Below are 14,600 nucleotides of genomic sequence, written 5' to 3'. Positions count from 1 at the left end.
ATGCTGAAGTGGCAGGAAATGAAACAAGGACATCACAAACCAAAGGCACCATCATCTTCTTTGTCTTCTCTTTTGTTCTGATCCAGTTTCTTAAGACGGGGAGGCTTTAATTTTAGAAATAACTTGTGTTTAGATGGCTACTGCTCAGCAGTGTCACCCAAGGACAACCCGGTCCAGTAGAAGGAAAACACTTCGATGTGATTATGAGGCGAAATTATGCGAGTGACCCACTTCTCTCGTTGTCTTCCCTCCCCGTCGCTGTGATTTAGAATAAGGGACTGTGCGAATATCATCGGGGGCAAAATCTGAACATACAGACATTATAACACACAGTTTTAGATGCAGTGGGACTTAAACTTTCCGAGGATGCCGTTATCCCCAACGTTCATCGCGAATAACGTCCACCATTCTGCTTAGGCGATAGACGCTCATTGCAATTCCCGAACTTGCCTGAGAGTCATCACATTTTTGAGTTTTTGTCAATATCACAGTAATCCAGTGATAATTTTGTGTACATGCATGGGAACAATGCATACAGGAACTTGTACTTGTTGATTCGGCATACTTTTGATTGTGTTCATTAGCATAAAAATTAAGTAAATGTAGACTAAAAGCACACAGCTGACACGGCAACATTATATTTCCTGTTTATATTCCCAAAGCATTGTGGGAAATGTGGTTCCAAACATGGAGCATGATTATCTCCAAATAGAGGGAAGACAAAGAACAACAATACAATACACACATAACACACACAAACACACACACACACACACACACACACACATATATATATATATATATATATATAAGGTTCACTAAGTTACATTTAATACCACATGAACGTATGATGGAAAACCAGTTGTGACCACCAAGAATATTTTATTATATCACTGTTATTCAGAACTTCCCATCAGTATATAATAATAAATCCAGCTGCTTATATATTATATTATAGATAATTAAGCGCAATACTTTTATATAATTCCACCATATGTACTTTGCTCAAGTTTCTATTAAAGTGCTGTAGTCAGCGGGGAAACTCCTGGGTGTCAAACAGCAGCTGATGGTCCTTGTTGTAACTCTGTTAAATCATTGAACTTTTCAATAACGTGAATGTTACAGAACATAAACGCATATTCTTTAAGCAAACTTCCCATACAGCGTTATTTTTGCACCCTTTTTGTGTCATTTTCATCTTAGTGGATGCCACTCTGCGCATGCGCAACTCTGATCTCGTGGCGAGCTTGGTGTGTTATCGCAAGGCGCGGTGATGCTCCTCAGACTCAGAGTAAAGTAACTCAAGACATCCTTAATATCTCTCTTTCATATCACTAATTATTCGTGTCTCTCATTAACCTAGATCAAGATCACATCATAGTATAACTGTTATAAACTCAGTGTCATGAAAAAATATTAATTAACCAAAATGTAAATACATTTTTTTTTACCACATATCAGTATGATCGATTAATTACAAGTGATTTCTGTAAATGGAGGTATTATATGTCTTTATTTTTCACAATTGTTTGTTATGAATGTGTTACCTGGGGAAAGTGATATTGTAGTTTTTTTTTCATTGGGGGAGCAGTATTGTAGTTTTTTTATTCAGCCCCCTCCCCACCCTAATAATTTTCATACGGTCTTCAATCGTTACACAAGATGGATAGCCTCAAAGTTTTGTTTGATAGTCTTACATCATTTAGGTTCCACCAACAGCAGGTTGTTTTTTTTTTTTTTGTTGTCTGCCTCCTTTACATCCCCTGAACATGACGCAGTGCAACGTCTGAGAGCCAACAGGATCAAACCGGGCAGAGCCAGTCGTGCTGCCCAATCATCACAAAGTAGGGGGAAGGCGCCGGAGCAGACACATTCCTCTTGATAAACGTCGCGCAGTCAGCAGCAGACAGGCGTTTTCTACAGTGAGACAAACCTCTCGTGTTATCAGTCATGTTCACAACACAAACCACCAACGTCTTGATTGCTTTAAACCTTACATTCAGTGCAAAAATGAACTGTAACAATCCTGTCACAAAACAAAATTCACTACACCACGCGTCACTACTGCATAGCCTGCTTGACACAAACGTGGTTCCCTACGATACTGTTAAAGTAACAGCAGCCTATATTCTTTATGTGATGAAGTGTGAACACGAAGTAGGAGTAACAACATAAAAGATGATTTAATTTGTTGAATATACAACAACCAATGTTTGGATAGAGAATCATCATCATCACAGAATATTCAACTAATAGCTGTTCATACTGTAACCACGAGGTGAACAAGCATTTCATTGTTGTTCAGTGAGGTCAAGCCTACACAGCAGGGATGTATTTTGCAAGCATGAGACATACGAGAAGTCAATTAGTGACTTAAAAAAAAACACCAACATGGTTATTCACAGTTTCCAGTGTTTAAATACAAGTGATTAATATAATGGCTGAATACAGATACGTGTACATTGAAAAAGCTTTCAATAGTTTTTTTTTTTTTTTTTTTTTTAAAAGCTATGGAAACATTGTCTTAGGCTAGAGAGTCCTCTAGTGGTGGAATCACAGATTACAATTGAAGAAATTCAAGATTACAGTTATTCATTTTCGGTTTTTTATTTTATAGCATTAATATTTGAAATCTTAAAATTATTGATATGACACTTTCAGAAAAAATATCAACAATTAAATTAGTTAAATTGTTATATATCATTTTAGAAATGTTCAACATAGTCCAGTGTTGTTGTTTGGAGCAATTTTTAAGCATTCCAGTCTTACAGTCCCTTTAAGCTGAAGTATGAGATTCATGAAGAAATAGAAAGCACTGTATACTCCTGCTTTGAAAGTCCTCCAGTTCTATCACAAATATTTCATTAACCACTGCAAGCACCCGCACCATCCAGATGAGTGCAGCACTGAGTTGTTTCCAAGCCTAGCATGGGAAGATATCCATGTGACCAAGCTCACAGACAAAAACACATAATTTGTTCCAACTCTGACTTAATGTAGAGGTGTTAATAGATTGGGGAAGAAATGATATTACATGAATGATAATGCAATAAATAAATAAATAAATGAATGGATGAATAAATAATATGCTTGGAGTAATAATTTGTGTCTGATATGGTTTTTCAACAAAAAGCTTAATTACCTTATTAAGAATATTACAATTGCATTTATTTCTTCTCTCTGAGAAATTCAAATTATATAAATATACAAATATGCAAAAGTTTAACTGCTGGACACAAGATGTCTCCTATACTGAAAACTCCATCCACTGTGTATGTGCACTGGAGGTTTCAAATTTCCACATCACTCTTGTATAAGCTGCATACTGGTCCATGAATGCTGGTTTCCAAACTAGTTGTCATGTCACAAAATCATGCTTATTGTAAACTCACATTTAAGGTGAGCACAGAGAAACTTTCCCCTGTCAGTAGATGAATTTGAAAACAGCTTTCGAGTGTCAAACTCTGCACATACATCATTCTTCACAGTGAAGCTCAAATATCCAAGTGAAGTAAGCAAAACACATTTTTGAGTGGAAGGGGACTGAGTGTTTTCAGAAATGAAAAGCTTGTGGCCAAAACAGTGCTGCTTTGCAGTCAAGCTGAATATCCACTTCTTTTCATTTGCTCCTCTTCCCAGCATCAAAACAATCTTAAGCAGTTTTGCAAAGCAAAGCAAGTTTATTTGCATAGCACTGTTAAACAACAAGACAATTCAAAAAGCTTTATATAAGACATAGAGAGGAACTTCAAACAGTTATGTCTCAACATTCTAACTTATATTATTGTGTGAAATGTTTCACTCATCTTCTCTGGATACATGCAAATTACAAACTTTATGATGGAATTACAGTGTTAGCTGCTCACTCCTCAGAAAAGAGCTATGGAGTGTTAGTGGGACTAACACCAACCAAGCAAAATGTACATAGAAGCCTGCTGTGGCTGCACAGATTCGACCCTGGCTTGTGTCACTATTGTGTATTTCCTCCCTCTTACATGCACTTACCTACTGAGCTAAGGATATACAATGAAGTCCTGCAACAGTGACACCGCAGCAGCTCCTGTTTTCAAAAGACACCTTTATTGGCTATACTTTTAATTCCCAGAATTGAGTTGTATGTGTATATATGTTTGGTGGTTGATAATCCCAGTCAAGAACTATGAGGCTATTTGTGATGCCAGGAAAAAAAAGCATGTGTGTCACTTTTACATACAAATGTCATCTCAACATGTGCATTTGAATCCAGTATTTCCATTTAAAAAATGCAGTTGTTTTCATTTTAGACTGTACATTGAAATATAACTTATTGTAATTGTAATCTTATGAGTTAAAATGCCAAACTAAACATTGCACACTGGCTGTAAATCTCCAGATTCAACAAGGTGCTCTGACTGATGTCCTATCCAGGTGGGTGCGCTGTGCCTTCACATCAGGCTTGTCTCCACAACTAATCAACAAATTACAGGCATGCATCCTAACTGAGGAATAGCTCAACTAGAACAGGCTAGCCCCTCTCCACCTAGCCCCCAGTTTGTTGCTATAACAAACAGTAGACAATGCACAATTTTGCAGCAAATATTTTGTTGCACTTTGAGCAGTGTGTAAATTATTATTATTATTATAGAAAGCATGTTTCCTTGCCTACAATAATTATGTGTTTTTGGTGTCTGGGCATCACACAGACAGCGTTTTCTATTGTTCTACCCTTTTACTTAAACAGTCAGTCACTGCCATGTTATAATAATATGTTATAATAATAATGATGATTCATCATTGATGATGGTCCATCACACCTTCAGATATAATCACTTAACAAATACATAAATATAACATAAACCATGGTATATTATTATTATTATTATTAATAATAATATTAGTATTAATATTATTATTATTATTATTAGTAGTAGTAGTAGTAGTATTATGTGGTAAACATATGTGATGTTCTAGTTGAATCTCATTAATATTGAAACTGGGAACTAGTTAAATGGATGTGATTTCATTTTTTCCTATTGTGGTGCATGAATTTATCTTCAACGTGCTCCGGCTGGCGTTGGAAGTAGTTCCGGTGGTTTAGCAGTCGAGCGGAGCATAGAGACCCGGGATCTTCGTGTTGCTGAGCGCAAATGCGAATAGCGGGTCGAGTCCGCCCGTCATGACTGTCGATTGACCACAGCAGCGGTCAGTTTGACGCCTGCAGAGCGCCGTGCATGCAGCTCAAGTGACAGCGTCTGGGCACCGCTGAAGCTTTTGTCTTCGAAGGGAATTTTCAAGTGCAGGATAGGCGTCTGGAGCTTGTGAACCAGAGTACAAAAAATTGAGCCGGTTCATTTTCACCTACGACGGTGAGTAGTCTGTGCAGAAGAATTTTTGAATGTCAGTCATGAAGGTTTGTGGTAAATGATGATTTACCGGGAAAGAAGTGCTGCTTAAAGCCAGTGCTTTTACTTAACGGCACGCTATGACAAGTTCGCTGCCTGTCACTATGTGCATGCAGACAGACACTGTAGCATTTGTCTTTATCCCAAATGTCCGTCAGATAGAGTCAACTTCTTTAAGTTTACAATAATAGTGTCATGGTACCATTCAGACAATGCGACTGTCGGCAGAAAGTGGTGTTTAATAAAGCAATTATCTAAGAATTGAATTGCACTGGCAAATATGCATGAGCAGAAGACAGTGCCTTGCACAGCTGAAAACACTTTTGAAGTGATAACAGTGCAACAAACCAAGCTCAGAGAACACTGAGCTCCACAGTGATGTGTCCCTGTTGGTTGCGGCGTTAATTGTACGGAGGGGCAAAATACAGTATTCTTTAAAGTGGTGAATTAACCACTCTCATCAAACACAGCTTTGCTGTTGTCAACCCGCGTGTTGCAAGGAAAAGTACTAACAGAAGTCAGCACACTTGAAATCATTTGCTTCAGGGGATTCATAAGACTTAACCAACTTTGTTTCACTGCTTAAAATATATTAAATAGGTCTGTACATGTGTGCATGAATACATGCCAAGGTGTCATTAACTATTAACATTAACTTTCATAGGCTATGGTGTTGATGAATGATTTGCTTTTGTTTATTTGTGTATGTATAAGTGTGTGTAGGCCTATAGAGGTTTCTGTTTGTACTGTATTTTAAAGGATGTGTCATTTTGAGTGGCTCCCTGTGTCTTGATCAATTTAGAAAGGACATACAGTATTAGGACTTAAATTAGCAGGGCAGATTTACACCATGCACACTGGTGTTAACATTTCGTTGAAAGTAACGTAATTTACAGACCTGACATTGACCTGTGTGTCATATTAGATGCAGATGACACTACAATGACACATTTATTTTCAAGTAATTCAGGTGAAATTTTTAAATGTCTTTAACAGTTTAGTTGATGCAGACAGAAGATACTGCAATTTGCCTTAAATGCCCCTGAGTTCCTCTTTTTCTCAACAGTGTCACTTTTATTTGCTGTGTTCCAGTATAAGCCCAGTTTGTTGATGGCGCAGTTATTCTCACACACTATGGATTTCTTTTCCATAGGCTGCCTCAAATGGACCAGTGTGGTCTCTATAACCTTACCATGAACGGTGGCTGCCTAATACTGTAAAGGAGTCCTTATCTTTCATCATGCTGCAGTCTGGAGAGCCAGCCTACACTATACAAATTCATCTCTCCAGAAACACGCAGACAAGGGGAGGTGTGTGTATGTGTTTGTGTACGACAGACTAAGAAAGTGTTTGAGAGAGCACCCTGCTCCTGATTTGGATGCGCCTCTAATTCCTATCAAGATGAGAGCTGTCTGAACAGATTTCTCTCATCATTATTTGCTCTGAGATTTACTTGCGCTTGTAAATGGTGTTGATTGAGGGTAATTTGGCTTTTTAATTGCTGAACAGCTGCCACACTCACTGCTGATTGCCATTGTAGACTTTCTCAGTAGATCACTCATAGACCCCTAAATGCCTCATTAAAACGTTATGCAGAATCACATGAAACGTGAAGAGAAAGAACCCTCATAATGTTGTACTGATTTGTGTTTTATCATCGGAAAGGTCGTTGTAATTATCGCCAATGTCAGCAAATGCAATGCTAAGAAACCAGTGTAGTAATGACTTTTTGAAAGTTGAATTAAGGGCTATTTGCAGATACACTGCATGCATTTCTTTGATAAAGATGAACTCCATATGCCAGTATATGAATCAGTCATGGCTGTCCCTGGATAGTCATTATGACTTGAAACATATTTTTTTTTTGTGTGGCTTCTTTAGTAATGTTCTCTGACTGCCAATTAAAATATGATGAAGTCCAAACGCTGAACTTATCACAAATTATGACAAAAATGTGTAAACAAAACATACAGTTCTTATTTTTATTTAAAAAGAAAAGAAAAATGTATTGAAGTACATATAGCATTGAAACACAATCCCAGCATCTGTGTGTGTGTGTGTGTGTGTGTGTAGTTTTCACACCGAGTTCATTTTACCGAAAAAAACCCCCCCAAAAAACGGCATGATTCATGCTAACGTGTCATTCAGAAGTCTTTTTTTTGCAGCTCATAAAGTAAAAAAAACCCAATAACAACAACAATCTCTTTGACACACTGAGCATTGTTTGGCTGTGTGAACCGCAGCATTGACCTCTGTAAACAGACTATAGGCTCACCTTTTCTTACTGCTGCCATTATACAGAATCTGTGTTTAACCTTGAAAAGATTAATGTTCTTAATGTTCTAACTAAGGATATGCTTTTAGCAAACACCGACACCCACGCTCTGAGTCGTACGGACCGATGGCTGGGAGTCGTCTCCTATTCTCTATCATGTGCACCTCCACTTTAGCTACTGTGGGTAAACTGCCTTGCTCGAAGACAGGTTGGCAGTGGCCATTAAAAGAGGTGAGGAGGATGTGGTCTCATTTGCCTCCCTCTAATCTGTCTCTGCAATTATCAGGCCAACTACAACGTTACTAGGCCTTCAGGTCATTTTAATTACCTCAGGTCATATCAATAATCAGCTGTTGAAATCATCACCTGGACAAAGTGATTCTTGAAATGCCCTAATATTAGAAGTAATTCCGAGACCCCCTGCGAGTGAGTGGATGTGAAAACCTTCATCCGCAGACTGCTCATCAGCTGTTCCTTAGATGTTGATTTATCTATATGCTGTACCATAGCAAACTCCTCTATCATCAGGCATCATCAGGGAAGGTGAAAAATTGAACGCATTAGAGCAGGACTCCTCTCTTTTTAAGTACCTTTAAGTTCTCTGAGTGCTCCCAGTCACTGTGATTTTTGTCTTGTCCCCAGGAAAGTACACATAATTTGAATTCAAATGCAGCAAATCCTTTTATCTTGTCAGAATCCTCTTTGATTCTGTTAGGAAGGCATAGCTATGATTTGAAAGAGAAAGATGTAAAAGATAAGATAGAGGGTGATCACTTTTAAAGGGCTTCCGTTTGGATTGAACTCAGCAGTGGTGCTGCCAGCGACAAGAGTTCAGTGCAAAGCTTCCATTGTGATCCTGATGTAAAGCCTGTGTCTTACACAAGCCGAGTGTGTTGTTGCACTCTACTGGTTATGTTTTAATGAGTAACAATTGTTAGCCAATTTACATGTAAAACAATGTAATTATAAACAAGCATCAAAAAGCTGTAATACTTCTAAAAAATGTAAATTACGCTCCATTATAAAGCGCAACAAAACCTAAGCCATGCCTCTGAGCCAGGGCCTCTAGGTTTTGGATGCTTGTTTCCATTATTAATGCTATTCACAAGCCAAACTTTTTAGGTTGGTGCAGTTGGGCGCTTTAATCTATTTTTGCTGTAAATTAATGAATTTTTAAAGAGGACTAGTCCTTGCTGAATAGTGCTGGGTGTGGGAATGTAGTTTGAGTCGTGGTGACGCAGTGCTATAGCCCCCTTTACTGTGCAAAGTGTGAGTTCACAAACAGAATCCCATCTCTCTCTTGGGACCCTTCGTTGGGGGAGATTGCCGAAATGCTGCACTCCTATGTTTTATTTATGACAAAATATGCCTTTTTAACTTTGCCGTTGTCAGAATCTGGAATTGTGATAGCTTTTTCCTTGTCGGCAGTGGTAAGTCTTCTGGGTCGCTAACTCCCTCTACCTTGGCAGATGTTTTCAGGTGTTATGTTCTGTGTGGGCTTAGTGAGTTAATATTTTATTCTAGGCCTTCAGGGATTCAGTGGAACCTACTGATTTTCTTGCCTTCTTTCAATCAGATTTTCTTTCAGACCTGAGAAAAATGGTGTGAATCAGTACATTCTGTTTCAATTGAGATGTCACTAGGTTGACTTGTTGACATGGGCCAGCCAGCAGTTTTCCAAAGCCGCTGATGAAAGTGTTGTTCTGTCATGGATAAATCATTGTCCCCTCTTTTTGTATTTTTTATTCTTCCTTTTTCTTATTTTTCCTTTCAGGTAATAGTTTGCCTGACCACTCGCTTTAAGGACTAAGTCCACAAAATGTATTTCATTTTGAAATGGTACATTACATCGATGCTTCTCCAGGTCTTCTTTTAAAATAAGTAGACGGTATCAAACGATAATTGCTTAACCCTGCTCCATTGAGAGATGAGCAAGCAGCCACCATAAGGGCAGCTGATTTGCCTTGATATCTTATAATTGAACCTTTTCAGGGATATGTTTTCTGGTGCTGTAGCAGAAAGTAATTAAGACATTCAATGCTGCTTTTTGGACCTTTTCCTCCTTCCTTTGAATGGCCCACACTTCTAGACATGACAGTGCTCAGTATGCCTACAGACTTTCTTTTGACACATTAGCCTTACCCTTGCCAAGGCAGTCCCTCCCAGAAACCCCCTCTGCTCAACACGCTCCGGGTGGGTATTTTGTCATTACTTCATTTTCCTCTAAAAATATTTTGATGCCTCTTTCCTTTGGCTCCCTACACCCCCCCTTCTCTCACACATCCCCCATCTCTCCATTCAAAGTTCTCTATTAAAATGCAGAACTGTAAAGCCTCTCTCTCAGTCTAAAAGCCTGCTAGCAGCGGGGGACTGTTAGTTGTTAGTGATGCACACAGCTGAGTGTGTGCATCACAGCTACAAAGTCTAATGGGTGAATACATTCAATCACACACAGACCCTCAACTCTTTTAAAGGGACAATGTTCCCAGTCATGAAAGCTTCATCCACAGTGCGGAGAGTGATGTATTTAAATTCTTTGAAGGAGAAAGATTTCTTGTTCATAAACGGCCAAATCCTTGCTCTTCTTTTTACATTAATGCTTGTAATCTTTTCTGGAAGTGCCAGTTAATGTCTCGCGACTTTCATGTTCGTAACTTTTTCCGTGTTTTTTTTTTTTTTTTTTTTGGTTTTTTTTTGTCAGGTAAAGACGAAAATCTGAGATGCCATATGTTGTCCTTTTTGCCAGATTTTGAACCTCTTTTGATACCCACCAATGTTAGCCAAACGTCTATCTCTGAAAATGTATGTTCTGATACACATTCATACCACAAGTGTTCCAACTATTTAATCAAACGCTGATTTTCTGTATAATCAGCTGCCAGAATATCCCCTCTTCCCTACCTTTATTTCCTATTCAACTACAGCTCTCTGTAAGTTCTTGATGTTTTCTGATCAGTGATACAGAGCTGAATCTTGTGGGTTTTCCAGTCTATGTGCAGATATTCTGTTGGTTGGGTTTCTGCATAAGCCCTCGGTTATTGCATTACAATTAGTTCTCTCCTGTCCTCTTCCAGGGACAATTTTCTGAAGCGTCACTCAAATTTACTGTATCTGTTCACTGACATGCAGTTAATCATATGTTTATGAGGGAAAACAGAACATTTTGTTATAATTGTTACATAGAACATGGACTTTGCAGTCTGGTAATTAGTTTTCTTAATGAGGTTCCATCTAAAATTTTCCTATTTAGAGTTTTAATTGCTATCATAATAACATCATATCAGTTAATTATAAAAGTAGAGTGTTAAAAACCAACATACTTTTTGGAAGTTTAAGTCAACAGTAGATAAAATCTTAGCATTTTTTACAGAATTGATTTTCTATTTAAAGTAACATTTTGTACACAATGTATTATGGGTAACTCCATTAGCAGCCGTAATACTAAACAGTCTTCTCTTAGTCTTTGAGATGCTGCTGTAGAGGTGGCTGAAAAGTGTTTTCTTATGATATCATAAGCAGACACTTTTGATACCGATCTGAACCCGATTGAGATGCTGTCATCTCCAGGCTTCAGAAGTGAAGTAAGTGGCGTATGTCGACCGACTGTATGGCTGTTTCCAGTCCAAGAGTTTTGCTCTGAAATGCAAAGTTTGAATGGAAGGAACATCAGCAAAGATGAAAATACACACAGGGCTTCATCTTCTCTCCTAGTGTAGGTTACATTGTATATATTGCTGTTTCAGTACAGTCAGATAACCACGAACAATTACCTGACATGAATAAAATGCCTCTTTGGTAATGTATACAGCACTCAGTTCAGAGAGTTTGGCACTTGAGTATCTATACATACAGTACAATGCATCTTTATAGAAAACTGATAGCCCTAAGATAAGAAGCGATATACTGTAAGCTGTCTTTTCTGCAGTCATCATTTCTCTCCCCTGATACCGTGCGAGCCTCTGAGGCTGATGTGAAACACAGCAGATATCAGGAACAAAAGGCAACAGTGCTGAGGTTAGCCCAGTCACTGAGGGACCAGTTGACTGAGTCGACTAGGTAATTGGTTGCGTCTACCCGCCCAGCAGGGCCCCTCTCCCCAGCAGCCAAGTCATGCCCCTCCTCTCCTCTCCCCGCTCTCTTCTATTACTCATCATCCCGACGCCTCACCGGGCTAGTGGTGGAAAGCTACACCGTGCCGCCATGCAACCAGCCCACGCTCCCAAACTTCTCAACAAAAACAGCCACAGCAGCGCAGCAGGTCGGGGCTTGTGGCGGGCTGATTTGCAGCTTGCGCCTCCTTTTAATGAGGGGAAAATAAGTACTTGTTGTTCTGTGTCTTGTGTGTCACCACCCCCATCCCCACCTACCCACCACCACTACAACTAGCATTCTACCTTCCCTTTAGCGAAAAAAAAAAAAAAAAAAAAGGTGCACTAATTAAGATGGCTTCCTGGGATTTGGAAGAGGGGGGTTGGCTATGGCTTCTCCCACAGTGGCAGGGCCTTGAGGAGGAGATGGGGGTGGTGTTGTGCAAGAGGCCTCATCGGGCATATCTCCTCTCTCAGTTCTTCTTTCCTTGCTGTAGTCCCACTGCCTGGTTGTTTGGCTTGATGAGCCTGCTACTAAACATTTGTTTTTTCTGCTTGTAATTAAGCAAGTTTTTTCGCAGTAGCTTAGTATTTCCCGTCTTCCTTTTCATCCTGGTGTATTGGACTCTCCAGGGGGATTGGTGGAAAGAGAGACTGAGGGGTTTGCGTTCCTCCTGGTAGGCAGGCTCATTGATGTTCTCCCACCTTGATTATATACAGTGAGCATGAATGGAAAACGCGTGGGCCAATAGGCTCTTTGTTGTTCAAGGACGTACGAAGGTTACTGCATGGGATGGTAGATAAAGGTTTATATGTAGATTTCTATATCATGAGGAGGCCGAAATCATCCTGCCATTATTAACCATTCACTGGACTTTGACTCTGTCACAAGAATTCATAGGTTTACCTGCATTTACTAGGATGTAGAATGTTTGTCTTCTGACCACGTAGCATTAAACCAGGTCATTTTCATCGTTGGATCAGTGTGGCATGAACGCAGCATCTTCACCCCAGCGATGAGTAACAGTTGCATGACATTCTCAGCCCAGTAGTGACAAATCTACGAATGCTCGGTGACTGACTGAAGTGCAGAACAATTGGCGAGGGATTTCTCTCACGTGTAATTGTGTCCGTGCTGTGCTGAATCATGCTAAAACTATTTGCAAAAGCCTGCACCACCAAAAAAAGAAGCTCCTACTCTACTTACACAGGAGGACACATTCTTACATTCAGCGCCACTCTACAAATAGCTACCGAGTTTTTCATTGTTTCTGTTTGTCTGAGAAGGATCTCAGATGCTGATGGGGGCTGGGTGGGGTGACATGGGGGCGGTGGGGGTTGGGCAAATAGGAGAGAGTGACGGCACGTCGAAGAATCAGAGAATGGAAAACACACGGTGGTGTCGGAATCGTCGCTGTTGTGTGTGTGTGTCTGTGCCGTGCATTGTGTGCTGGGGGGCGCGGCGGGTTAAACACATGGAGGGAAAGGGGACGAGTCTTTCAGCTCCTCTAGAGGGTTGGAATTCCTCCCGAGCTGTTCCCCCCATTTGGCAGGCACTTGTGAAAACAATTCCCCAGCTTTTAGTCACTCCGCAGATCCAATCGCCATTTCCACTTTGGAGGGAACGAGAGTGAGAGGCAATCCAGATAGACAGAACACAGAGAGAGAAAGAGAGAAGAGTTTTAATTGGGTTGGACAGATGCCGAGGCCAGTTGAGCGGTTGTGCGATATTAATATCTTATGAAGGCAGTCTGGCAGAGCAAGCTCACCGTCTTGTGTGGTTTTGTGTTTGTGTGTTGCAGCAGCGGCCATTGCACTGGCTAAATGAAGAACTTGTGAACATGCGCGAGGGACGGACTCTACCTTTCACTTCGGTGACTTCCCCAGATGCTTTGGCCCAAGGAAAGATGGAAAGGAATGGCAAGAGTAAGACATGACCCTCATACCTAGTCCCCCATACTGCTTTGCTTCTCACTGTGTAATTAATGGGGTAGAACAGTTTGATTTCAACTATTTTTTCATATGTCCATAGCTCACATTACAGATCACATTTATGTGCAGTGTTAAAGATCAAGTGAGGAACATGTCAAAATATTTAGTTTTCCATTACACACAGCTACACTGTATGTGGAAAATAATGTGCAAGTTACCATCTGTGTCTCTGCCAAATGTGCTTTCTGCTCCCGCTAAAGGAGATGAATAGGCATAGTAAACAAACCTCCTGCTCTTCCAGACTTGAGCCAAGGCTGCTGCACAGCACCCATTCAGTGAGCCAAACAGGAGATCCTGCATACGCCACGTCGCTGAGCCTGTCAACCTTCCCCTTCGACCCCTCGTCCTCCAATCACCATGACCTCTGAACTGGAGAGTAGCCTGACCTCAATGGACTGGCTGCCCCAGCTCAGCATGAGGGCGGCCATCCAGAAGGCAGACACAGGACACCACCACAGCCACCACCACGGACACCATCACCACAGTCACCATCACGGGCACGGGCCTGGCAAGAAAATCGTCCATCTGGACCCAGGAACGACGCTGGACCAAGAGGAAGTTGCACAGCACAGAGATGGTAAACCTCCCTACAGCTATGCCAGTCTCATTACCTTTGCCATCAACGGCTCGCCGCGCAAACGGATGACCCTCAGTGAGATCTACCAGTGGATCTGTGACAACTTCCCCTACTACCGAGAGGCAGGCAGTGGCTGGAAGGTAAGACAAGAGAGATAAACCATGTGATTTGGGGTCTTGCTCATTAGGTTTGGGCTCCAATAACTGGTTCCAACTTGGGTCTGATTTCAGGGTGGCAGATATGTGTCATATTTGCTCAGTACTGGAGGCTTATTGACAAGTTTTTGA

The 14,600-nt window shown here is 40.5% G+C and overlaps 1 protein-coding gene across 1 annotated transcript in view; it reads left to right on the top strand.

The window, feature by feature from the left end:
- The first annotated feature begins 14,038 nt into the window (after positions 1-14,038).
- Positions 14,039-14,600, top strand: part of foxj3 (forkhead box J3) — a 48,302-nt gene continuing 47,740 nt past the window's right edge. The window contains exon 1 of the mRNA XM_022741710.1: positions 14,039-14,453. Within this exon, the coding sequence (XP_022597431.1) occupies positions 14,094-14,453 (360 nt within the window). The 5' untranslated portion in view covers positions 14,039-14,093. The remainder of the gene's footprint in view (positions 14,454-14,600) is intronic.

The sequence above is a fragment of the Seriola dumerili genome, unplaced genomic scaffold, assembly GCF_002260705.1.
Source record: "Seriola dumerili isolate Sdu_G_001 unplaced genomic scaffold, Sdu_1.0 BDQW01000056.1, whole genome shotgun sequence".
Classification (NCBI taxonomy): Eukaryota; Metazoa; Chordata; class Actinopteri; order Carangiformes; family Carangidae; genus Seriola; species Seriola dumerili.
This window is presented reverse-complemented; position numbering and strand designations above follow the sequence as displayed.